At 41.6% G+C, this 27,278-nt stretch overlaps 1 protein-coding gene across 5 annotated transcripts in view; it reads left to right on the top strand.

Annotated features, from left to right (window-relative positions):
* LOC112563804 (5'-AMP-activated protein kinase subunit gamma-1-like) overlaps positions 1-27,278 on the top strand; it is a 93,793-nt gene that overhangs the window by 8,976 nt on the left and 57,539 nt on the right. The window contains exon 1 of one of the 5 annotated variants that reach the window (XM_025238155.1): positions 2,078-4,575. The exons of 1 other annotated variant lie outside the window; for it this stretch is intronic. In XM_025238155.1, the coding sequence (XP_025093940.1) occupies positions 4,450-4,575 (126 nt within the window). In that variant the 5' untranslated portion in view covers positions 2,078-4,449. Of the gene's footprint in view, positions 1-2,077; positions 4,576-9,997; positions 10,891-14,269; positions 14,674-26,205; positions 26,470-27,278 lie in introns of those variants that run through there. 3 more of the 5 variants (XM_025238161.1, XM_025238163.1, XM_025238160.1) reach the window with 3 other exon arrangements.

Below are 27,278 nucleotides of genomic sequence, written 5' to 3'. Positions count from 1 at the left end.
GTGGACTGTTGGTTGTTTTCCGTGAAAAAGTGGGTTTTAAATAAAAATCTATCAGAATATTTCAATACAATCAAAATAGCAAAAAAAAAAAACATAAATACATTAGTCGTTTTATCATCACAAATATGTTATATCACGCACAAACTCTGGAACATCGAGTTGCACAGCTTGTGGGTGGAGATAGCTGGGTGCTACCCTGTCTCAACACAGGTACACTAGAACAGTGCTACCATAACGACTATCAACCCAGGTCTGGTTATTAAAGACTACAATATATTGTTAGTCATTTTGAAAATGAGTGGTTGGCCTCACTTCTGAAAACAGCTGCCTCTGGTAATACTTCGATAAAGAAGAGATTTTTAGTTTCTCTGTTCGCAGTGAAATGCACTTAACACAAAGCTGATAAATCAGCAGACGAACCGATTGCAGTTGTACCTTTATGTTCGTTTAATTATTTGAAGTTGGTTGATTACCCTCAGCCTGAATCTGCGATGCTAGGTGAACTAGAACATATTGAGGTTAATTGAGGGTCAAGACAAGGACATGGGGCTTACTGGAGCTGTGGCTGCCTGTAATCAAGTCTGGCTTAAACGGCCTCAAAAACTATTTTTACACTCTCGTGCTCTCTAGCTGACATCTTCTACGTGTTTTTATAAAATACGATTTGAAAAAGTAAATGCAATTAGCTCAAACCGAGTGCACTGAGACAGAAGACATACATTCCTGCATGTAGACACACTCGCTTATTTTGGGAGTCTTCCAGATGTTCTTAGGTGTTATTGGAAAGTGCTGGGTTGTTTGTTTTATGGTTCTACAGGCTCTAAAGTCAGTAGAGTCACACAATTATCTCATTCAAAAAGTAGAGATAACAGCCAGCCTGTGGTGATTGAGACGATAACAACGCAAGCATTTCCTCGTCTTTTATTTTGTTGTTGTTGTGTTCTTACATCTTCGTTTCTTTAAATCTCTTCTTCCTCCTCCCAAACCCCATCTCAACCAAATTCGAGCTAATTGTGTATGCCTAGATGTGTAAATGTTTTAGGGCAAAGTGTATCTGATGTGTATTATTAAATTATTTTATAGTAGTTTCCATGATGTTATATTACAAATACTCATCACACAAAATGTCAGGACACATCATTGTTGTGACTTATTCTCTTATTTTAATGGGAAAGTTTAGTAATACTAACTTTTACTTTCTGATAGAATTACCGACTATTGAGCTTGATTCATCTCTATATTTTCCATGTTCCAAGCTCCACAATTACATTAACGTGTTGAAATAAAAAAAATCCTCGTTCATGGAGAAAGGCACAATAATTAATAATTGAAAGCTATTGGCCTTTGGGATTGTTCCATTAGGCTACAGTGTGTGTGTGGGAGGGGAATCTGAAGCTATTAGTAAACAACACCTGCCAGTGGATAGTGAGTGGTGTCTCCAGTGTTATCACCTGCACACCACATTTTCTGTCACTGATCTTCACCCGACAGTTGTCTGACAAGCACGCAGCCCGAGAAAGACTTCCACCCGCACTTGGAAGCGAACTGTGGACGTCTGACGGCACAGCGGGCGCTGACACTGACTCCACCAGCGATTATACGGGTGTCGTCCTCCTTCAAATGTATCACTGACATCTCCCCTTGCTGACAGTCGTGACACCCGATATCTAGTACCTCTACCCGTTACACTACTCATTCCAAATCTATGGCAATGTTGAAACCAAAACCTTTGAGGTTTGAAAACACATCTTTACTATTGTTCCTACCTTACACAAGTGATTTAAGGATTAGACAGCAAGGTATTACAAAGTATTACAATGTATTACAAGATATTAGAAGGTATTACTGGCTTTTGTACCCGCTTGCCGCGGCCTTTCAGGGAAGGCTGTGAAACAAAGAGGTTCAGGGAAGGAAGGAAGGACGTAGGTAGGATGAGATTGAGCAGTCACTACGACTTAGTGCGCGTGTGACGTAGACGGTATATCAGAACAACGCGGGCAATTGTTTAGTCCCTCGCTATTCGTCGGCTGCAAACCTGTGTTTACTGAAGGACACCGTGCGCCCACCTGTCCTCTTTTTGCCACGCATTTACCTCTTTCGACAGGTCACAGCGCCTGCCAGCACAAGGGCAGTGTATATACTTGGCTGTTGAAACACTTTAACAGTCCTTTGTGCTGGAATAATTTGCAGGTGGCAGACGGTGGATGTGAGAGGCAAGGTGCGCTCCGTGCTGCGTGTTTCCCAGCACCTTGCTGCACGCGAGCCCAAGCTTGATCAATGAACGGTTGTCCTCTTTGCTTCTGTTGCCAAGTGTGTGAAGTATATTCCTGGCACAGTTGTCAAGTCTGCTGTGTGAAGTATATTCCTGGCACGCTCTGTTTTTTTCGCCATTCTTCGTCCAAGCTGGAGCCAAGGTGTTCTTCTTCATCCTAACCGTGTACTGCCTTACCTGGATTAACACAGTGCTCACTGCCATGATGTTTCCATGACAATCATCGCCATAACCTCTGCTTTAATCTTACTATAAAAAGGTTTGGAAACAGAAACAGTCTTCAAAGGTTGTACAGACACATGCCACGCAGCACAGACGAAAGGTTAATTCCGATTGCCCCAGGGGTAGAGCCGTTTGTGAACATGGAGTAACTAGGATGATGTGCCCAACACATTACTAATTTCCTTTCCACTTGCTCTGTGAAAGTATCAGTTTAATGCTAATGGAATAATCATCTGGCAACTGTATGTAGGTCTTTCTGGTGGATATTCCTGCCTACGTACCTGTCAAATGTAGAGAGTGATCTATTATTGAGTGCCGTGTGCCCACCCGATGTACCCGTTCACCGTTAATGTTTTGTTGGGCTGTGCCTTGCTGATATCAGGATACAACATTGTTTTCGGGAGACCGAGCACTACACGTCAGCAAGTGCACGACTACCACCCGCAGCCATTTATTTTTGGTAATCGCTTCGTTGGGTTTATTGCTTCGACACGAAGGGGAACTGTTGGAGCCTCGAGAAAGCTAGTCTAAGTTTTCATTCATTCGTTATCTGTCGTGCTTAGAAAAGTTACTGCGATTTGCTAGCGGAACCTTCATTGTCAGAAATGGACCACAGGTCACACGAAAATTCTTCCTTATCTCCCTAACTCTGATGGGTGGTGCTACTTCTGTGTGACCAGGACATCTACCCTTAATAAGACTTGCTGGTGTGGCTGTGCTTATAGCTTTTAAAAAAAATACTTGTAAATCAGTTATATGAATAACCATCACGACTAGTCGCCTTGGGTTGTTTTCATAAAAACCAAAGTCCAAACTGTCGACAAGTATTTATAGTCGAAAGAATTCTCGCCTACCGTCGGTGCTGACCCTGGGGAAAGCTGCGAGTGGTTGAGGAGGCGAGACAAGGCGGGTTTTGTCTCAGTGCCAACCCAACTGTCAGGCTGAGACATTGGCTGACTACAAGCTTGTGCAGTCTTGGAACGCCCTGCCCATCCCTTGACAGAGATTGTTGCCCTTCATTGGATCCTTCGCACCAGACACGGTTGAACAATTTATTACCCAGCAGGGTAAACACGATCGCCAGGCGTCGGAACAGCACACCCGCTGTTGCAGAGTCAACTCAATTTTCCGACTGAAAGAAGCCAGCAGCAAATTTATTTCAGGGCTAACCTGCTTTAAACTAATTTATCGAGTTTCCAATTTTATATGCACCGAGAACATGAATCCTGAACACTTTAGGCAAGGTTTCTCTCCATGCAGACCATAAACACATGATTATTTCTACGACCACCGCCGACATTCGTGAAATAGTCCCACGGTTTCTTGCCTTTTAGAAGTGGAGGAGAAATAAAATGCGAGTCAAGTCTCAATCGCTCTTTCGGAGGCAATTCAATGAGTGAAACCTGTGGTGTTCACATTTCACTAGACTAAACATCGCCAAACTTAGTGTTCAGTTCCTCAACAGCTTTTGGAATGAACATGTTTATCTCTTTTATCTGACAGTCTGTCGTGCTGTTCACAGGGCGTTGATACACGATGCTAAGCAAAAGCCTGAACCTATTTACCTACATACCTGCCAGTATTCTAAACCTTGGTAACTGAGGTATGAAGATACCTTGAGAGATACGGTTTCTTCATTTTGTTACAATCTGCACTCACGTGACAGTAGCCGGCGTTAGCGGTGTCTGAATTATCAGAACTTTGCTTTGTGGTCTACAACATCTATTGTACTGGGTGTCTGCTGGACTTGCCAAACCTCGTGTATCGTAATTGACAATTCTATTGGATCGAATTCAGTCAAGCTTACCAGACTGCACCAGCCTCATCCTCCACTACATTTTTCGTATTGAAAGCATATTTTGAAGGGCTTACAGCATGAGTTTTTCCAACTTAGCACCCCCTAAACAAGGGGGAAGAACAAGGCGAAAGTCTATGCCGGGGTGAGTTCTCAGGGTATGCCGGGTGTACCCTTGTACAGTATTCCCGACAACGACAAAGCCATTGACTTTCAACAGGAACAACAGCTCATTAGAGAGAGGCTGCAAACACGGAGGGGGTCCGTCCCCGCCCGGACGCCAGTGGTACGTATTTTGTTCTTTCTTCTTGTTTCCTCCTTTAACTGACACCCCCTTGCAACATCGTATCTTCAGTGCTGCATGTGTTTGACATGTTACCGGTTACAACAGGTTGACACTTCTGTAGAAAGGTGATGCTAATGATAGAAATATATACCAACTTTGTTTTAAATCTTAGGCCCCAGTTTTCACAGGTGTCACTGGTGGTCATGGGATTATCCCTCTGTTCTTCTGTTCTCTACCAATCTTGATGGTCTCATGTGGACCCTGTCACTTTTCCTTTTCATCGTCGATGAGCGCAGAGAGTGTGAGCGGCTTTGGCTGTGACGATAAAAGCACTGTCTTCTTTTTCTTCTTCTCCCTTTTCTTTTTGTTTTTGTTGGTATTATCATTATTATTATTTTGATTATTTTTACACCCATACTGCAACATCATCAATCGGTATTTCCATAATGTGAATCAGTTTAAAAATTAATTAAAGATAAGAGAAAAGTTAATTGTACATTGAATACAAAAGGAAAAAATGTAAAGATTGAGCACAGTCATGGCAGTGACAGTCTCTTTACAGCCTGTGCCATAAATCTGGCATCACAGTCAAATCGATCAGTCTATTGATTACTCTGGCATCAGTCAAATCGATCAGTCTATTGATTACTCTGGCATTACAGGCTGATGTAAGTGTCGTAATGCCAGGATATGGCGTGTGCTTGTATCACCTGTGCTAAATATATTTAATCATTTCCTACGCATACAGACATTGAAAAGGAGAATATTGAGAGAGAGAGAGAGACAGGGAGAGCAATGTACCAATTATCGATGGCAAAACAGATAAAGACAAATGTCAGTAGGTCTCATTAGCTCTGCAGGTCCCGCCCTGTTCGTGCGACAAATGTATTTTGTTGTCAGCGAGGTACTGAGCATCCCTTCAGACTGCAACAGCACACATGGCAATACTTTATTTTGCTGGGACCAAGCGAAGTAGTTTCGGTCGATGTGGTAGAGCAGCTCCTGTGGGTTTTTCTTCCTCTGTTGGATGAGTAGCAAAGGTCTCCACCAACAGAGAGAACAAAGCTTTTCAAACTCATGCCAAGCTTCCTAATCCTCCCTCTTTCTGGTACAGGTAGTGTGCTTGCACCATGGTAAGGACTAGCAGGTGGAAGGCAAGCTTTTACCACCATTCGATAGTCTTTCTGTGTCAAAGGTTATAAACAAGCTTCTGGTCACATTCGTTGGCCATGACAGTCCCGACGAAGCCTGTGTCATTGGAAGTCAAGTCCTCTGCAAGTCCTGGACTGGAATAATATGTCGGACAGTAGCCGAGGGTCTTCAGGGGGTTTCAAGAAGAGCATGAATGTCGCTGTAGATATGTGTATTATTTAATGGTAGTGGTGGTGGTTGCTGTGCTTGAGATAAAAATCTACACACAAAAAATGTAGACTAAATTATGTCAGTAATAAATTTAAACACACATCGTACTAAACGAAGGCAAGCCTGGTTTGTACCTATTTTTGCCAACTTCCTGAGAAGAAAATGAACCATTTAGTTTTGTCAGCAGTATTTTACCCATATATCTTTTGTCCCGGTCTATCCGGATCACAAGACAAAGCCATTTGTTACTCCATTAACTACAAGGTTATCTTTCTTTTCAAACCTGATTCAAACATGAAGCCACATTGTTCTTCAGCCTCATTTCATATAAGATACGTTTGCACGTCTGACCCACGAGAGATGCCGAAAGTCGGGTGTAGATTAGACGGGTATGTGTGACAGGCGGCAAAGTTATGGGTTCATTTCAAGGTTTTACAGTTTCCCATTAGACAGCACATCAAGTTTTTTTTTTAAAGAGTGCCTAAAATGTTACTGACGGGACCAATAAAAGTAGGTTGGAGATATTTACATAGGCGATAACCTTTCTTCCGTTTTGTCCTTGGCTACAAGGTGAAGCTGATTAGTAAAGCAGATAAAATACTGTGTACAGCCATGGTTTGCTACTCGTCAATGAAGTTCCCTCAGTGTTACACGCTGTAGCATTTGGCAAGGTACAGCAATGTTGGCGATCCTTTTTTTTTTAATTGTATGAGCCGACATGGTCCATATGGGCGACGAGAAGCATATGTTTCTACTCCGTCATGTGCATGTATGTGTCCTGTCTTGCCCCGAAATAGACGATCTTCTCCTTGTTATTTTATTGTTTTTTTATATTACTACCACTACTATGAAACGTTTATAGAAATAATGAAATCTGCGATTGTCTTTGCGGTCCAGAGGAAATGATTTCACGGGCCGGACGGTCCCCTGTGGAAACAAAATGTCGGACTAAGATCGAAGGTCTTCAGCCTTTCAGTATTGTGGCAATAAGAAGAGGTCCGATCTCACATCCTTTCCTTCAAATCAGGTCGACATAAGTTAGCTAAGTCAAGACAATCCAAATTACACATTCGTAGGCATTAATCTGTTGTTTTGTTGTTTGTTGTTGTTGTTGTTGTTGTTGTTGTTGTTGTTGCTCCTTTCCATCGCAGTCCAGACAAAGTAGCAGAGCCACACACACACACACGTAAAACCTGAACTTGTAAGACTGTCAAAAGTCCGGGTTTGGTGAAAAACCTACTGCTCGTGTGTTTCATTCCACTGATGTCGTAAATTTGCTACAGTTCTCTTTGATGTGCCTTTCATATGAACAGATCATTATCACATGAAAATATATCTTAATGCCTGTTTATTTCTTTTACTGCGGGTAAGTGAACTCTCGGGCACGTCCTTATTCACTGATGATGGTATTCAGCGGTCAGTGGAGAATGACAGGTGCATGCAAACATTACAAGATTTTAATATGCGCATCTGCTGTCTTCAAATGTGTAAATCACCAAAGGTACATCTACAAATATTGGCAGAAAGACGAGAAACTCGGAACATTATGATTGTGCACTGCTATAATATATAATCATACTCTGTAGTCTTGACAACGTAACAGCCACGTAGCCACGTAACCACGAACTTGTATTACACATCCATGATGTAGCAATCCTCATGTCAGGGTTTTTATAACCTCTTTTGTGGAGAGTGATGTTTGCATATCTATATCCCGAGAAGAGAATGGAGTATTTTTAACTCAAAAAGTAACCACAATTCGAAGGCATAACATTTCTTTAAATTGATTGTAAATGGATATCATTTATATGGTTCGAAAATTCAGTCAGAATTATAAAACACCATAGATTTATCGTTCTAGAAGTTTCTATAAGCATGTTGTGCTCATAATAGAGATCATATATTACAAAGGCTGCAGCATATAGTTGGTATCAAAGATCATACACAACACAGTTACAGTACGAGGTAGTGCGTATATCACGTGCAATATATAATCCTAGTACTCTAGCCATTAACTCAAGATTTCATGCAGTATTCCAGGGAAAATTACTGAAATATCCACAACACAATCGGTATTGCAGTCTGCTTTTTATTACACGGTATGGCGCCACCACGAGTGTAAAATCCATTTACGCAGGACTGAAGGATAAAAAGTCCCGCAATCTTGTGAACCTATGGGCAATATAGTGTATGTGGTTTACTATGACTAGAACATGGTATGTGAACGGCAACACCTAACTCTTCCTCCAGCCGCATTTTACCTACCCCGATATAATCGGGTACCATGCATGTTGTACCAATCGTTTATCTGCTGATCTTGGACGTCGATAAACCATAGGGTACGGACTATAGTGTCCATGTTCACATTACTATGCTATGCAAACTTGCACACAATCTTGCTCTGTGAAAAGAAAAAAAAAACTACCGAAAACAAATTTAGCAGGGTGTACGTTTCTTAATCCTCCATTGGAGTTAAGTAAAGGAATGAGTTGAGCAAACAGGAAGCGAAAGAGCAAGCATTCAAACAAAAGCCATAAATTATGTTTGGGAAAATGCTCGGTATCCTAAGTCCTCTTATGATATTACTGATGTACTTTAGACAAAGTAGTATTTGTGTTACTTCGTTGAGTGCAGGTATCACAACTCAAATCACAGCAGTACAAGCAGCGCAACAAAGGGACAGTAATCCTCAGTTCTTCTTGCTTCAAGTGTCAATCGAGTTACTGCCCTTTATGTGCACTATTACTGCCGTGCAACTGCGATCTCACCCAAATCTTTTTATACAAACTATGCTTTTTCTTTTTCCGTCAGATGCTGAGGTAATATCACGGAGGTCGAGTTTGAAACAGGAAGAACAAGAGTATGATAATTCGAATAAGTGCATTACAGCCTGCTTTCATTTGCCATTTGTGTTCCACAGAGCAAGCGATAAACATTATTGTCTGGTCCCGTTGGTATTGGAGTAGACAGAAAGTGCCGATTATGTTGACAACATCTACATACGTAGTGCACATCATTGTCAACACAATCAATGTTTGTGGGGAAGACCACTTGGGAACAGTCCGGAAAGTAAAATCCAAGTCTATTCACATTTATTGAGCTAGGAAAGAGGCATACAATTATATTTGCCAAGACCAGATTAGGGCTTCTTACAATTAAGTTTGTCAGATGCCATATACCAGTGTAAATTTTCATCAGTTTCTTCTCATTAACCCTATGTTTCTTTTCACACTATATATCTGTTTAAATCTTAATGGAGTTTTTAACATTTCATTACTTTTTGTTCTTTTTTTTAAATTTTCTCTCCTGAGCTATGAAACCGAAATATATCGAGATCGTAAACAAAAAACTTGTAAGATTTGTGTTAGCCATATTCAAAATGGAAATAAGTCTAATCTTGTTTTTCTGTACAGGACGTTCTCACAATCATAGAGATGTACGTGTTCTGAGAAAAAAGTCTCAAAAAACAGGAACCACAATTCCGATCAGGTAGATATAAGTTCACTGAACCAGGACATTTGTAGCTATATTATGTTTGTTTGTTGAACTTTACAGGGAACTGATGCTTAATTAATGCAAGATAAAGGTATTGTGATGAAAAAAAAAGTTATAAAATTATTAATATTCGCCTCTGGAAGCTACATAATCGAATTGTGAGTGACAAGAAGCCGCTGTAGTTGAAGAGTCTAATTCCTCGAGTCTGTTTGTTTATAAGTTGCACAAACCACCCAAGACCTCGTAAACATTCGATCAAAAGTGAATCCGACCATCGGTTGTCTATGTCCATTACTCTCTCTCAAAGAAGAGTGTTTACTCTCTCAAGACTGATATAATTAAGCATGCTCATTAAGACCTGAATGACCAGTATTATGTATTGAGGAACAGAGCACTGCTATTAAAAAGAAATATTTTGTGTCTAATTCGTTCTGCAGCGCCCTTTAAACTGAACTCATCGTGCTGCTGGCATTGCAGTCATCGACCTTGACCCGAATGTGGGTCAGGTCAGGCGCGGCCAACGATCCTCTCAGAAGCTGAAGTTTGAGAAATAAACCGGTCTCTGGTCTCTCTTGCTTCCTTGTAACTGGCGAGCCGACGAGGATTCCGGCACCGGCGTTTCTTTGTTCTCCTGCTGCACTGCCTGAAGTAACAATAAAGGGTGAGCCTGTGCACACCCAGACACTTTAGCAGATGACTAATCCTGTTGACACATTTCGTATGTATTGTCAAGTCGCTGTAATAACCATGTGTATCAAGTGAGTGACACTCCAGTCACTTTTGAACAAAGTCTGTTTTCAGTCACCACGCCGCATGAGAGGCAGTGAGGTGTCCATGCCCTTCCTACGGTTCACTGCGTCTTGCGTGTCACCGTGCGCGTGACGAGCAGTCGTGCTGAACACTGGGGGAAAGCTTGCTGAACTATAAATACTGTCAAATATTCCATCAAATGCTCACATTACCACCAGAGAGAAATCCAGCAGCCTTGGTGTAAGTCGAACTTTAAGCAAGAGAGGAAAGTGATGGAGTTTAAGGAATTTAGCTCCTTTGACCATATGTGGACTATGAAACATTCTGTCGAAAACTACTTGGGTTGTGTGGATTACGAGATATTTTGAGGAAGCATGGAAACACCAGGACTGGCATGCCAATAAATTGTCAACACTGAGTAGCTCCTCCAAACGTCGTCTGCTATTCAAAACACGTTTATTGTTAGCATAACCTTGGCTGTCACGCACATCAGCAAAGGTTTGTACAAGACTAGGAGCATGAACAGCCAACAGGCAAGTGATATCTTTGATTAGCACTGGGATAGCATCTGTTTCTATACATCTCTGGCAGAAACTGTTTCAGTACAGGCTGTTTAGAGGATACGTGGCTCTTGTGCGCCCGAGGCGGAGTGAAGTTCTGTGAAAATTAGATTGTACCTGTTGGCCCAGGTTATTTCGGTTTAGAATGGTGAGTACCATCACAAATCTTGATTTGATAGAGATAAATTAGAACAGCGGATACAATGAAGTGTGAGAACTAAATTAAATGCTTCCATTCAATCTTGCAAAGAGAGAAATGACAGCTGCTCACCACAAAAGTGAAGGTGAGCAGGCAGAGATGGATCCTGTCACTTTTCTCAGTGTCAACAACATGCGTGTGTATGATCCGCGTGATTGGCTTGTCATGTGCAGGTAGGCGAGGACTGTCGACTGCCCAGGTACAGCATAGATCGCATCTTGTATACACTGACACTGACATGGGCGATTGTCGTAACTCGACTGTATATTAGACACAGTGGCTGTTTGCTCACGATAACAATCTATCAGTTATCTGACGAATTCATCATCTCGTTATGCATTACTGGTTATCAATATTGCTTGTAATTAGTTGCTGGTACATACTGAGCTTCTCTATCGCATTTTCAATACAAAAAAAAAAAAAATCTTACTGACGCAGTAGCTTTATATGTTTATTATTATTAAAACCCTCCTTTCACACAGCTTGGTATAACTGTCCTTAATATTTTTATTTTCTCATTATGTCTGTATTGTTTCTCTGTGCTGTTGCACATGTCACTGCTATTACTGCCCTCTCTGTCCTCACGAACCGACCTTCACTTTCTGCCAGTCGCCTGTAAACAGCAGTGTGAACCATGTGTGGCTGAATGTAGACCTGTAAATGTTGACATTGACCTCCATTAATTTGAGAGCTCTTCTCTTTAGCTTTGTGTTGACGGTCTGCTGCTCTTTATAATTAGTCGGTGTGGAGGACTGGCTTATTCTTATTCACCTCTCCTCCAGTGTGTGGCCCCGTGTGATGTGTACTGTGTGTGGTGAGACTGACCAAAAGATGCAAGGTTTGTGTACAATGTCATTTGAAGGCCGCCCACGGGAGGCTGTGTGGTGCAGGGACAGTTTTAACAAGCAATTAGTTTGTTTTTTTTAATCACACACTAAGAGCATATATGACACCACAAGAGACAAAAAATATTTCAAACACCCTAGTAGATGTTTTTGTTTCTTTGGCTGAATGCTCTCCAGCACTAGCGCAACAATTTGTATTTCAAACTATGAAAGTGCACGTGGCACGAGAGCTCTCCTATTACTAGAGATGCAGAAAGTCAACATTTACAGGTCTACGCTCAGCCGTTTGTTGTAAGACATACATTGTCATGCATAATTAAAACCTCTCCGAGTTCATTTCTCTGAGGTCGATATATCGACTTATTTACCTGCACCAGCACCAAACTAAATCACAACAGAAACCTCGTGGCTATAAAGCCTGCTATTTTCACCTCTCACGGAGTACTTAGAGTACTATTCACTGACGCTATCGTGAATACATTCACACCTGACGACTTCTGCACACCTTTGGCGAGTCTACAGAGAGCAAATGACATATCGCCTTGGTACCAAAAAGTAGTACATAATAGTCTGTCTCACTGTAAAGCTTTGTCAAAACAAGTTTTCTTTTTACAGAAGGCTTCCGTCACCTGTCATGTCACATGTCGCGTGCTCACCTCGGTCTGTGGACAGTACAGGAAGTAATGATGACAGTGCACCTTGACAGTACCACGGCAACCGTTCACTGTGTGAACACAGTGTTAGATAGGCTTTGCTGCTGACACAAGCTTGGGGTGGATGAGAGGAGCACCTCAGGCTAGGTGAGAGCGGTGTGCTGACAGGCGGTAAACACCTTGTTTTGGTGGCGAGCTCGGTCAGGAAGTCTTCGCGTTCTCGACCTCTCACCCCACTTCTCTCTCGCACACCGATACACATTGTGTGCTTCGCTATCACATGCCTTTTCTCATAATATACTTCTCTCTTTATATCACACACACAATGTCAGAACTCCTGACCCATAAGATGTGTTGATCGGATCTTTATTACACTCAAGCCTGTGTTTGCAGGTTGACGAGGGCTTGTGAAGGACCTATTGTTTGCCTCCCAATGTGTGTGCTGTCTGTCCTGACTGCCTTGGTTTGTCTTGAAAACTTGCACACCATTGTTTCAACCGTGTGTGTTCGGGTTACACGTACAATTGTGTTCTTCAAAGGTTCTTACAAAAGGAATTGATGTTGGGCCTGTTCACCACTTTCTAGTGATTCCCAATGCGAGCCTCGCTCTCTTCATCTAGCAAGTTTAACTTGTAAACATACGAAGATATTCACGAGGACAACAATCCAGGATTTTAATGAAATACTCATCCTGAGAGGCTTTTGCAAACAAAACTGTGTAGTCATTAGCGGTGGGAAAACATCCACCAAAGAAAAACTCGAATCTAAGACAACGAGGTAACCAGCTAACCCAGGCACTTGACGATTAAACATATAACTTAAATGACAACTGGAAGAAGTGGGATTTTTTTTAACCCTTGAGGTGATAATTATATCCTAAATGCATGAGAAGCGGCAAACATTTAATACCAATTACTAAATTATTGACAAACCACATACTTATTTATCTTTATCCACGATGATACATCGGTGAACACGCGGAAGAGAGACCAGTACTACCACTACACTGTAGTGACTACAGGGTCTGAGATTAAAACACAGCTAAGGACCTTTGGAGGAAAACAAATACTCGCGGGTCTTACCACATTCCTCGCGAGACTGTTTGTCCAACTACTTTCAGACTTTCCCTCCTTGCTCTACATGTTTTAGGATAGTATTTTATTGGCTAAACTAATTACAGGTAATTTTTCTGACTTTCTTCAAAAAGATTTGAAATTTTTTTTTTGTTGTAAACACATCCCTTAATGACATGCTATCCTCACTAGGAAAACAAGTAAACAACGTTAGTTCTCTTTACCACTATATCAGTCATCGTGGTGTGTCAGGAGACTAAAACCTTGAAGTCATATTTAAGTGTACGATGGTGTCTTCTGATACGGGTAGCCTTGTTTGCAGTTAGAAATTCGCGTGACTCTTCTTTGGCCAGCGGAAGTTTCATGAAGTGTACAAAGTCGTCTGTGTGCTGCATCGGTTTTAAGAAATATCATCCCATAAATCTTTCCGAAGAGGGGGACATTCTCTGCAGGCCTTGGGTAAGGAGACAGACTGGAAACCCAGGAAGACGGTGCATCCATCATGGTGCTCTGTCCCTCCCACAGTCCGCAGCTAAACGACGGAGATACAGCTTCTGTCAGACACACTGTAGTGGAACATTTTTCTCCGAAATCGGTAAATTCTTTCTCGAAGTTGTACAGCAGACGGCCTGTAGTTTGTCGCCAGTAAATGAGCCAGTGAGCGAGCGCACTCACCACGCGCCACTGGTGCACGCGCGCGGGGGCAGCAGGTACACCACCGCAGACGTGGCCCACGCTCCCCCTGACCTCTGGTGTAGTCTCCAAGAGCCCAGCAGCACGCAGTTGGAGGTTTCTGCATTTTGAACTGCTCTAGTGTGCGTGTAGCCTGTGTACAGCCTCTTGTAGTAGTCGGGGGGAGGAAGGTCGGTAGCCGATGCATGACTACGCACCCTGACCTCAACTCTCTGCGTTCTCTCCCTTGGTCTCACCCGTGTATCACGCTGCACGCAGACTTGTTATCGTGCGATTGCTGTCTTCATCTTGCAGCGAGAAACACCAGCGTTTAGTGGCTAGTTCACACGACTGTGTAGACAGTTGCAGGCGTGTAGAGTTCATTCTGTGTCTACTGAACAGCTTCTTACACCAGCGTAAGAAATATACTTCTTACTCACCGTCAGCAGGAAGACATTCCTGTCGTGAGTGGCACACCATGCTTACTGGGTAAGGAAGTTTTTCTTCATCGAGATTTCATTTGATATATTCGTGTCAAGGGGATTGTGTAAGACAGGCAGATGGTGTGTGTGTGTTGAGGTGGGGGTAGATGGTGGTGGTGTGTGTTGGGGGGAAGGGTAGATGGTGGTGTGTGTGTTGGGAACACGGAGACAACATGGGTTTTATTTCTGTGGACGATCAAGATCTTTTATCGCCCCTCTAATGTCTGTATTTACGTGTAGGACTTTTTCATTTTATTTAATTTTATTATTTGTGAGATGTTTCGCTGAATGTCGACATTTTATGCAGATTCTTGGCGTGACCTAGTTTGTCCATGACATCTTTCAAAGCTGTCCTTTGTTACACACGCGGGCTTTTTCCTTCGGTTATTAAGGAGCCATCATCCATCCGCTACACATGGTGTTATCAGCCATTTGCTAAACTCTGATTACTTATGATGCACTCGTTTTATTAATCTGCTAGACGTGGGATAGTTCACCAGTTCACTGTGCCTGGTGGACAATTTGTCATGCTGTATATTTATCTGGTTGACTGTACCTACCCTCATTGCCAGTCGTGTCGCTACACTGCCTCGGGTATCTGTCAATCGTCGCAGGTCAGATCGTGACAGTAGCCCTCGTAACCTGCTTTTTACCTGTAACGAGTAGAACATTAAAGTTGTAACACTTACTTTCCTTTCTTCTTGTTTCCCAGAGTTAACAGTTTTATTACTTCTTGAGTCTTTTTCACTCGATAATGGTCTCGGACAGAGAACACACACACTCACACAGCTAAAGGCTAGTGTAGCCATTAAAGTTTATATATATATAAAACACAGAATGATCCCCTCACCACCTAAGAATATGCAGTGTAGAATTCCATAATCTTGTTTTTCATTATGCTGTATACCATTAATACAAGAGAAAGTATAGATGCTTATGTCTGGCCACCCAATGTTGACGTGCATGTAACCAACAGTATTTGATGTTGATGTGGGCCACATGGCCTTCCAGAAACTGTAGAAAGACATTTGTTATTATTACACACACACTCTCTTTGTCTTTCTTTATCTCTCCATACTCTAACAGAAACTTGGCAAATCTCGTATTTTACTGTGGTTAGTTCAATCTTTTTTTTTTGTTACTTGTGCTTATCCGCTGATAAACACAGCAAAAAGGTTTTCTAATTTTTTTTTGGGGTCCCTGGAGGAGGATGCCTACTAAAGTTGACTGTGATTGAAATGTAGATAGATTCATAATTTATTATGTTCATTATTTAAAACAGGTGCACGAATTCAACAGAGGGTTACTAATATTAATAAAGTTCACCTGTATAGCGCATTATCTCTACCCTAAAGGTAAGCTCAAGGCGCTCCACAAAATAAATTTTAAATGAATTTTTTTTCTCATAGTCCAAGTTCCTCCTAATGAGCTCATTGAATTCATTGCAGTTTTTAAATGTGATTTTAGTGTTTTGTGCAAAGGAAATCAACTGATACAGAAAGAGAATCATCCCAACTATTTTGTAGGCATACCTGAAATAAGCTCAAATGTAAAGAAATACAAACTCAACAGTAAAAACTAAAAATAATCACTTTTAAAGAGAAATCCAGTTGCTCCAGTCAAACGTTGAAAAGGTGTAGTGGTAAGAGTTGGAGACTGGATTTTATTACCAGTGTTTAAACAAACCGCAGTGTGTGAGTCCACACAATGTTTTGTTCAATGTACAGTGTTTATTTAGTCGTCTCGCACTTTGAGCTTAGTGCCTTTTCTTCCCACTAACAAGCAGTTCATGGTAGGTTAATGATCTAAGTGTTATAGAAATTGTGCTTGCCTTGCTGACTGGTTGATATACTGTAAACATCGTGGACTAAGTATTGGCCGGGTGTGGCTGTTGGTGACCCCGTGACCTGCGATCGTTGAGGACAGTGTTGTAAGTCTGATGCCTGTGTGCCGCGGTCTACTGCATGGGTGTGCACCACTTGCACAGAAAAGGATGGAATAGGAGTTTTAATCAGCATAAATTATTAAAATGTGCTATTTCCGCATGCTGAAAACAAACTACCTCCAGCAGCAGCAGCTCTGACCGGAGACTTAATGGAGTCAACTACGAAAGAAACATAACATTAACATGACAAATGTTTACCGTACATTATGTTGTTAGCGGGCTTGTGTTTCATACTTATTTTTACTTTTATTTGTTGTTAACAAAACATCTATTTAAAGCTTTTTTTTTCATTCAAGCTATTTAGCGAGCTCTGCAGCAGCAGACGCCGCCAGTAGGTGTAACCACGATGGCAGCCATAGTTCCACACACTAACACTATGTTACCTGTGGCTATATAGCTTTTAGAGGTGTAACCACCATGGCAGCCCGAGCTCCACACGCTAACACTATGTTACCTATGGCTATATAGCTTTTAGAGGTGTAACCACGATGGCAGCCCGAGCTCCACACACTGACACTATGTTACCTATGGCTACATAGCTTTCAGCTCTCTACTCATTCCACATCAGTCTCAGGCTGCCGCCCAAACTTCACACAAACACGAAGCTTGAGAAGAATGCCGGTGCTGACAGAAGTACACCTGCGCCAAGGTACTGCGCACAAGTAGAGTCCAGGCTCCATTTGTTTTTCTTTCTTTGTAGGCCGTTAGTTTTACAGTTGGGGGCCTGGTCTTGGAAACTCATTGCATGGTCTCTCACAGTGTGACACTATGGCCTGTCTCTCACCTATATACAGGAATAGACAAAGGTCACAAAGAGACAACCACAATCAATCTAGCTCAGCACTGGCCAACACGACTGCTGGTGGCTGTTAAAAGCTTTGATGTAGAAAACTTACATCGCGAGTTGTTTTATGTACAGAGACAAGTTGTATTAACCAAGCAGCTACAACACGAGGCTGCTTTCTCACATTGCTGTGGGCATTCATGCGTGCTATGAGTGATGGTTGGTGTTCTCACCTGCTGCGTGGCTACTTCTTGGCGATCTGCCGCAGCTACCGGTCACATATATCTTGTGTATACAGCTAGAGGTCGCCTGTGTCTTGTGTATAGAGCTAGTGGTCACACATATCTTGTATATAGAGCTACCGGTCACATATATCTTGTGCATAGAGCTAATAGTAACATATATCTTGTGTATAGAGCTAGAGGTCGCCTGTATCTTGTGTGTAGAGCTACTAGTCACATCTATCTTGTGTATACAGCTAGGGGTCACATATGTCTCTTGTATACACCTGGCGGACATGTGTGTCTCACTGGCCTCCACAACTCTACAGTCGTAGGCCGGCGCTTGTGAACAGTGTATGACTAGTCCAACATGCTGATGGTTGGCTCCAGTATTTCAGTCCGAAAATATTTGAAAAGAATCTGTCTATTTCTCATGGTTGCAAAACTAACCTGATGATCTTACTACTAGAATTCGGCTATTTCTCGGTGATTGTTTTTGAGACCAGCATCCATTATTGTTATGTCTGTGTGTTTTGCTTTTTAGTAAAGCGCTTTAATCCCACATTTGATGGTTGGAGAAAGTGCGATGATGATGATGATGATGATGATATACAATTTACACTGAAAGGGGACGAGCTAACTCCATACGCACAGTTTTAAAACTTTTGCCATCTTGAATGATCTGGAGTCTGGTTCACACTTCAGCACTTCAGCAATGTTCGGGTGGCAAGAGATGGAATTTTTCTGTTCATTTGATGATTTAGTCATCAAATTGTGCCCAGTTCTTATTTTAAATATGGTCAACTGCTCCTGTCTGGTCACCTGCTGGTAATTGCCATGTGTTCATGAGGGTCTGTAGATGGATTTTATTATTGTCTTTATAACCGTCATACAAATCCTACTGTCTTGTTGCGCTGCTTTTGAGCATCCTGATTTGGCAGCTCATCTGCTTTCTCATTGCCAACTGTTCCACAGTGTGAGGGGATCCACTAACCCACTGCGATTGGCAGCAGTTGAAGCTTTTTTTTTTTTAATGATTTACGCTCTGTACTCTTGGCTACACTTGTTGCAGAAAATGCATCTGTTAAAAAATAACTTGGCTGTTCGCATTGTTTCGGATTATGTTTGCTACGTCGATGATGACTTCTACTTTAGCCGTGTAGTAAGAGCCAGTGATTCTAGTGTCTAGGGGTCTATTTGGCAGTGTTGCTGTCTCTGCCCATCTGAATATTCGATGCAAAGACCTGCTGCACCTCTCCCACTTGCCGCTGTGGATGATCCATCTGTGTCTGCTCCTATCTCAGCTTATTGAGGACATCTGTCCTTTATTATTAACATTGTGAGTAATTTCTTCTCTATGTCGTTGGATTATTCTTTTTTCTTCAGGTGGGAAATGTATGCACATATAGATATAGCTTTCGTTCTTCCCATGGAGCAAGATAAACAAGGCATTCTGGGTCCTGACATTTTCTGGAAGTTCCGCTTCATGCTTTCTGTGGTTGATTGTCTCCTTTACAAGGAGAATTCTTTGTGTCTGGTGCTTATGGGAGGATTTTCACATGTATTTGTATGCATGAGTGCTTTAAATTCTGTTCTCTTACCCAGTGGGGTGATAACAGTTGTTTGTTTCATCTTCGCTGTTGATGTTCTCATGACACTAGTGATGATTCTCACTGATTGCAGCTGAACATCTTTGCGTGACCTGGCTGCTGTCAGCCACGACCTTAATGCATATTCTGAGTGTGGACTTATTGTTTCTCGATACATGGATTTTGGGATCTGCTCATTGGCATCCTATTTCGTTCTTGTCAGATTTCTCATGATATGAAGTGTATTTGCCTGTGCATTCATGATGTGTTGTTCTTCTGAACACTGTAAAGCAAGGTCAGCAGTCATTATTCCTCGCCCCACCCTCCACCCACACATATTTGGACACAAATTCTTTTGTGTAGATCTTTAAAGAGTAAAAGTAATTTTATGGCTTGAAAACCATCCTCAATGCCCTGTGCAAATGTCTTGTCTGATCTCCTGCCCTTTAAGCCTGATTGCTGTGAGGCAATAATTCTCTCAGTCCAGGCACCAGTGCAATTTGTGGTTAATGATGCACTCCATGGTTTTACACACACACACACTGAAACTGGCTGGGTGAGAAGTTTCAGATTTTTATCTGCTCTTGGTTTTATTTAGAATTGAGGTTTCTACTTTCCAGATTTGTGACACATGCCTCTTTCCCATCTACAGTTTGTGGAATGTTGCATAATATCCTCCAATATCTCGTTTGTGCTTTTTATGGCCTTTGGGATTTCCTCTCTTTGTTTGATTGCTTTCTTTAGGTCTTCTATTGTAGTGTCTTGTATCATCGATTCGTGAGGTTGGACTGATGTTTTCCTTCCTTCCTGATTTCCTTTAGCAGCTTATTGTAATGCTCATGTTGCTTTTGTTTGCATAGTCTTGTGAAATGTATTTGCAGCGAACATTCAGCTGATGGTCCTGATATATTATCTGTGCAAAATCTGATGAGATTCTTGTTTGGCGAGTAGAAAGTCGGCTGATCCATCGCTTTCATTGACATGGTGAGAATGATGAGATATTCCTTTTCCCATGGTTTAATATTGTGTCCACTTTTATCTATGGTGTTGGATCCTTAGCTCTGTGACTGTCTGTTGAAGTCACCAACGATGAGAAAGCAGCCGCCCGGCCTGGATTGTGCCTAGTGACAACATTTTGTCGTTGGAGCAAAAGTGGTTAATAACATTTATATTCATGTCTTTTGTAATTTTTCTTAATTTGGATGTTATTAGTTTCTTCCATACACCTCAGACTCACTGGATGATTTTGACTAATATCAATGCACCTTCTTGCTCCCTTGTCGTTCACCTCTAAATGTCTGCTATCCTCACGAATTTTGATTTTCCTTCTTGTAAATGAGTTTTCCGTATGTAACAGATGTTAATGTTATTTTGATGTTCTAACTCAGTTTTCCCATTTTTACTGCATTCCATTGCAAGATGTTTACTGTGGAATGGACGATTATTGCATCGTTGGCCAGAAGCCATCCTCTCTCGTCCCCTGGCTCGTCAAGATGAGTTAGAGGACCTCATCTCGGGGAGAGCAGAACTTAAATACTGTTACATGATGTTTTCCATTTGTTCAGTATTGCATTTTGTGAACTGAAGTTAAATCCCTGGAAAATTGAAGTTAGTTTTTAATAAAATTTACCGATAGTGATATTTGTTGGGCATCTGTTGATGAAGGCTGTTGCCTTAATGTCAGTGCGCATGTTTTCTGTAAAAAGTAGAGTTCAGAAATTTTTATGTTTCAGTGTTGAATGTTGCTGCAAATCAAAATTAAAAAATTCAGTGATTATCCTGCACGATCTTTGGAGTTTCTTTTTATTCTTCAGCCTTATAGTATTTTAAATTCGAAAATAGAGTTAAAAGAATACTTAAAAGCGTAGATTACAAGTGTAGCAGATTTTAAATGTAAAAATGTCTTCTTGCATGTGTTCTTAGCTTTTAAAAAATGTTTAGGTCTACACAACTTGGATTATTCGTAAACCTGCCTAATACGAAATACAGGTTATTCAGGGTGTACTCGCAGAATGGCTGCTATCAAACTGGGCATGGTCTTCGAAAAAAAATAAGAAACTTGATTCTCAAAATCCTGTCTATTTCTGTTCAAATACAGTAACATCTATGTAGAAAGTGTCGATTCCATTCTGTATTCTTCAAGTGTTCGCGGACAACAACAATATTAACAGCTACGACTACTATCATCACCACCTGTTCCCAAGTTTGTTTCTCAGTAAAGCAAGCAACTCTTATCCGTGCAAAATCGTGGAAATGTTCATCAGGTAGCAGGAACTACGAGGAATAAACAGATGAACAGCCTAATGAAAGAGCAAATTGTCTTCAGGTAGTTCCTCACCTAGGTGACCCAATTTTCTTGTCAATATCTGGGTCATTGACCATAACAGATTTACTTACATTGTGGGTTACATCCACACAGAGCAACTGCAGGCTCCCAGGTCACCCCGAGCAACAGAGATAAAGCAGGCCTTTCACCAGCAAGCAAATAATCCCAGTAGTCAGAGAAATGTACTTGAGGATGGGTGGAAGGAAAACTATAATGATAATAAATGTATAATTAATAACAAAGAATTATAAGCCTATTGGTCGACCATCTGCTTTGCAGGAGCGTTGCTACAGTTAGGTCAGAATGGACCAGAGACAATGGGTAGAGACAGAGATGTCACTGCTGTTCACGGGGAAGAGGGAATCCACTCCACTCCTGTCGGAGTTATTTACAATGAATTCAGACCATCGAGGTCAGGATATTTTGGTCTGTGTTATATGTCACTGGCACACATGCTTCACCTAAGGGCTTACACTTTCCGACACAAAGTTTATTTTCTTTTGGGAAATATTTTATTTTCTCATGGCATGGAGGAGAGATCCACTGTTTAAAAGCGCAGAAGGAGAATATGCTCTGTCCACGTATGTCTTTGAAGGAGGAAGAGAATGCGAGAGTCGGATGAGGAGCGGAGGTATAAACAGACAGGAGATGAAAAGGAGACAGGAGGGGAGTTGGTAAAGAATTTATGGCAGAGAGCTGACAGGTTGTAGTCAATTCTTGCTTTGATAAGCCAGCGAAGAGTGTGCAGAAATGGTGAAGCATGTTCGGATTGGTAATATTTTTTACACTTAATGTCACCCTCCAACTTTCATAACCAGTGTCTTCTTTCCCTTGTGGCTCAGGGACTAAGTGTGTTTTGGTGTCAGCATGTTATTGTTATCTAGTGTTTTTAATGTCCTTTATAGATGGACAGGGCAGACAGATGGACCTGCTGCTGTTGGCCTGTAGAGTTTAGCTGTACTTGATCAACATCTTGGTGTATACAGAAGATTTCATTCAACAGAGCAACGACAAAGTCTGCCATGACTTTCTTAACTGCAATGAAAGAACCGAGAATATTGTTAATTAAGTATTGTGGACAGTGAGCGAGAAGAGAGTTCCAGTATAATATGGATAGAACGAAAGAATAATTGAGAATTTTTGCATTCTGGATTGACAAAGTATGGAGAATAGAGGTGATCTTGCGCCAACCCGAATAGACAGATCAGTTTGTTTGTTTGTTTGTTTGTTTGTTTGTTTGTTTGTTTGTTTGTTTGTTTGTTTGAGTTTCATGCCGTGCCAGCAACTAGGGCTATATATATATATCACGGCAGTTACAGACAGAGCAGGACAAATACTGTGAAGAGATTAGAATAAAATGACAGTAGTGTGACCAAAACAACATTTTTTCCGGCACTTGCATGGCTAATTTCTGGGAACTGCAGTGATGGCGAGGAAAGCTCGCAGAGCCTCTGGCTTAGTCCTTGCAAGGAATAATTCCAGCCTCAGGAGGAGAGGTGTTGTGGTGTTTGGGGGAGAATCAATAGTCTCCTCCTACAGCAGCCTGGCCGCCATCTTAACGTTCATGTAGCATCACTGCTTGTGGTGGTCTTATCTTGCCATCTTGCTACTGTATCTTACAAATTATCATGCACTTTCCTCTCTGTCCGATCTGTCATTCTCTTTCTGAGAATTGCGCTTTTGGCGAAAAATGTATTTATTCCCCAGGTTTATAGACACACCATCAACACTGCCACATATCATCTTCTGTTTTAAAAATAATCTTTTATCTCCAGTGTAGGACTTTCCTGACCCTCCCTCTACGGTTTACACTTTCTTCCTCCAATTAAATTGGACAGTTTGCATGTTTTGTGCTCTACACTGGGCAGTGGATACGGTTGTTGACCGTCAGTTATGTGTGAGGTGGGACGAGAGGTGTTATTTGACACGCTTGACACACATGTAAGCTCTATTTATGAATATGTTCCTGTTTGTCTACTTACCGACATTCACATGCAGTTTTCTGTACATAGACCTGTCAACACACACAAATGCATGTGTACAAGCAAAAGGAAACAAACTGTGCGATAGAAACTAGAGTGGTTCGTGGTACCAAGGTAGTGTCCGGTCTGAAGTGTGTTTACGCCGGAGGGAAAGAGGTCAGCGAAAAGCGCAGGTCAAAAGGGAGGAAAACTTTGGTTGAGGAAACATGTTGTTGTGTGCAGGCAGGTCAATACACATTCACCTGCCATGCTGCTGACAAGGGGCCACATTGGAAACCACACACCACAGACCTAATTAAAATCACTCACTGGGTCATCGTACTATCGACCTCTCTTCTCTCGCTCCAGTGGTTTTTAAAAGCGAGACTGTCTGTCTATCCGTGTTGTTTCCGCATGTTGCACTGAGGATTGAACCCTGCTGTGTGAGTGAAGCTCCATTATGTGAGGAGAATGGCCTCTACCCGCCTGACCGCTTTTTGCTCACTTTTCTCGGTGGCAAGGACAGGAGCATTGTGTCGGGTACACCGTGGTTTGTTTGCTGTTGGGTTGTTTTTGAAGTAAGTGTACATTAGTGAGACCTGACAGAAAGGCCGCTGTACCAACGTCTGCCTCCCCCTCGCCACACACTGCAGTCAATATTGATCTTAGCTGTTACAGTGCACATCATGTATTGCCCCACACAGTCCTGTGTCTAGTGCTGTGTTCACTCCTGTCATGTGCACAACACTGCATTCAGCGACATGCCAGGTGTTGTATTATGCACACAAAGATGCACTTTTGTCCCTTGACCTGTTCACTCAGTTCTTTGTCAATCTCGTCTTTTCATCACCTTGTACAGTAGACAACCATCTGTCCACCGACTGCAGCTGTCATAGTTCAGGGAAGTGAAACTGGGTTTTGTATAAATAGCAATTCTCCAAAAGGTGATCCCAAATTGTGTTATGTGTCGATCTTCTTTAAAATCTATGTACACGAACTGTCCCGTCCATGAAGTTGTCTGAAATAATTTTTCCACACAAATATCAAACATAAATTCCACACAATTTCAAGATTTGCCTCATTCTGTGTTGGGAGTGTCCTGTGCAGTAGTTTTATCTGGAACCATCTTAACTGAGAATCAAGGGTAGTTTTGTAATAGCGAGAAAAGTGTTTTCCAATTTAGATTATCAAATTCACAATTACACTTATAGTGACTGTTGTAGGCTGCAACAAATTTTGTAAGAATTGCAATTTCACAACTTATTATTTCAAGCTACAAAAAGTGCACGACATGGAATATATATTTGTAAATTTTTAGTACCTTTTTAGTAAAACAAACGGCAATAGAAGAAAAGTGCAAAATGCAAAATGTCAGAAGAAGCAGAATACTTATAATAATAAAATATCCACAATTGTTTATTTTCATGAACTCATGACAAAACTGAATTAAAAAATAAAAACCACATGAGCACACGAAGAAAGATACTTCCGAAAGATAATCAATGGAGTATAGCAATCAGCTTTGTCTGTCAGCCCCATCAAAGTCGTACGTGTCTTCTCTCCTGAAATACTCAGTAATTAATCAGTGGAGTCCATTCAGTCTACACACGGCTTACTTGTGAAATGTTTCCAGTGGTGACAGCAGGAGGTCGGGGCCTGCGTGTAGAATGTTTGCGTGAATAGGAAACTCAAGAGGACTCACCTCCACCTGATGCTCGGTGAATCTCTGCAAACACCGCCAGCAGCCCTAGTCCTAGCCCTTCCCACGACACCCTCACAGATGGAACTATATAATTTATTTATTTCGCAGTTTCAAACGTGTAAGAAGAGCTCTTGTACAGTTCTTTGTGAATTTAAAAAAAAACTAAAAGCACGAAAGTCTTTTTCCGACAACAGTGATTTTTTGTTTGTTTGTTGTTTTCTGTTCAGGAGAGCGTGAATGTCGATCATTATAGTATCATCTGTTTTTCGTGAGGATAACCGATCGTACACAAATGTGAGAAGTATGACCAACACAGCATGTTAGTGTCAACTATACTTTTCTGGCCGTAGTGTCAATTAATGGATTTTAAGAATGAGAGTTTTGAAGTGTGTGAACGAAAAAGTGACGGGCAGGGGAGGTAATTAATGCTCTTTTAGATATATATATGCGTTGTGTTGTCTTTACCAACTCTTCGATATTTGTTTGAAATCTTGATGATATAGAAGATAATTGCTTTTGTTTCCCAACACGATCGAGATCCGACCCTACAGCAGTTTAAACTCTTCTAGAGCGGCACGAGGAGGAATATCACTAACGTGTTATACAATAATTAACTACCATGACAACTGAGATTGCCTTGTATTTAATCAACATTTTGTTAATGAACATTTGTTCACAATGTGCCTGTCAGGGTACAATGAGTCGTATTCGGTTTTGATCCTTTCAAAGCGTTTATAGCATATATATGTAAAAAATAAAATGTTTTTACATGTCAGATCTTACTGTTCCCCATGAAGTGACTTAGATACCCACCCACCTGCCTGTCTATGTTCGTTTTTGCGGAATGATAGAGACGAGTATATTTGCCAGTTATCCTACAATCTGTCAACATTTTGTGAAACTTTTGAGAGTTTGTGGGAATGCTCTCTCGAGGGACTACGGTAACCGGGTCACATAGCTTACTCTGTCCGCCTCTCGTCCCAGCTGTACATTTGACAACAGAGGGAGGGTCGGAAAAGCTCCTTTGCTCTCGCAGCAAGTGCTCGGTCGCTCTCAGCCCGAGTGTCCTGAAGTGAAAGCCTTTTCTACACGGATAAACAGCGGTGTAAACACCATGGTCACCGTCGTCAGCCACAGCTAGACAGCTGCAGGCGGGTGAGCCGCGTGCATCGCCGCTGGTTGAGGTGGACGTCTTTGAATGTCAAGAGATTTGTTCCATGTTTTCTTCCCCATGATCAGCAGGCCGCATCACAAAATATCATGTACGATATCTGGGTAAGAAACCTTGTCTTCCTGTCTGTTTTCACCCAAATGTTGCAATTGTTTGTGATGCTTTTTGTCAGATGCTCTCAAGCTGCACAAACACACACATGATGCACACGTGCAGGCTTTTGTGCTCGGCAGTACACAGACCTTAGCCTCGGCCTCCTCTTGCATCAGTTTGGCCGCCTTTCTCTTGTAATACTTGATCGACAAACTTCCCCAGAGAATCCTCTTAGGGTTAGGATGAAACAGAGGCTGTTTATATCTGGTGTAAAGCAATTTTTTTTAAACTTGTTTTTTACTTTGTAGGCCTGTGTACTTAGTGTGGAGTTGGGCTGCATGCCTGCATGCACAATGCAAGGAGGAGTAAAATCACTTCATCGTTAATCTCATTCCTCACAATATATATAACATGCACTTTCACTTAGGCAGCTGCAACAGGAACTTTTATAATACAAATACATCTGCAGTTATTTGCAGACTATTCAGAGATAGCATGGACGTAGATAGGTGGACTGATGTCTGTACGCCGAGACTCACTGTCGGCCTCTTGCGAAGTGATCCGCGGTCAGTCTCGGCGAGCCTCTGGCCGGTCGTACTTCCGGAATAGCAGCGCGAAAATGGAATTTAATGAGACGTTTGATATCAACAATATAATTACCGTAACTGTATTGCTTGTTTGCACTTTTAACCAAACTTGTATCTATTTAGAACACAAAAGTATTTGCTTCACTAGTCGGAAATCTTTCGTATGAAATAATAAATAATATATGAATCGTATTTAAACTTCTAGATCTACAATCATGAAGTGTTCGCATATA

Source organism: Pomacea canaliculata, linkage group LG5, assembly GCF_003073045.1.
Source record: "Pomacea canaliculata isolate SZHN2017 linkage group LG5, ASM307304v1, whole genome shotgun sequence".
NCBI classification, from domain to species: domain Eukaryota; kingdom Metazoa; phylum Mollusca; class Gastropoda; order Architaenioglossa; family Ampullariidae; genus Pomacea; species Pomacea canaliculata.
Note: the sequence above shows the minus strand (reverse complement) of the source record. Positions and strands in the feature narration are given on the sequence as shown.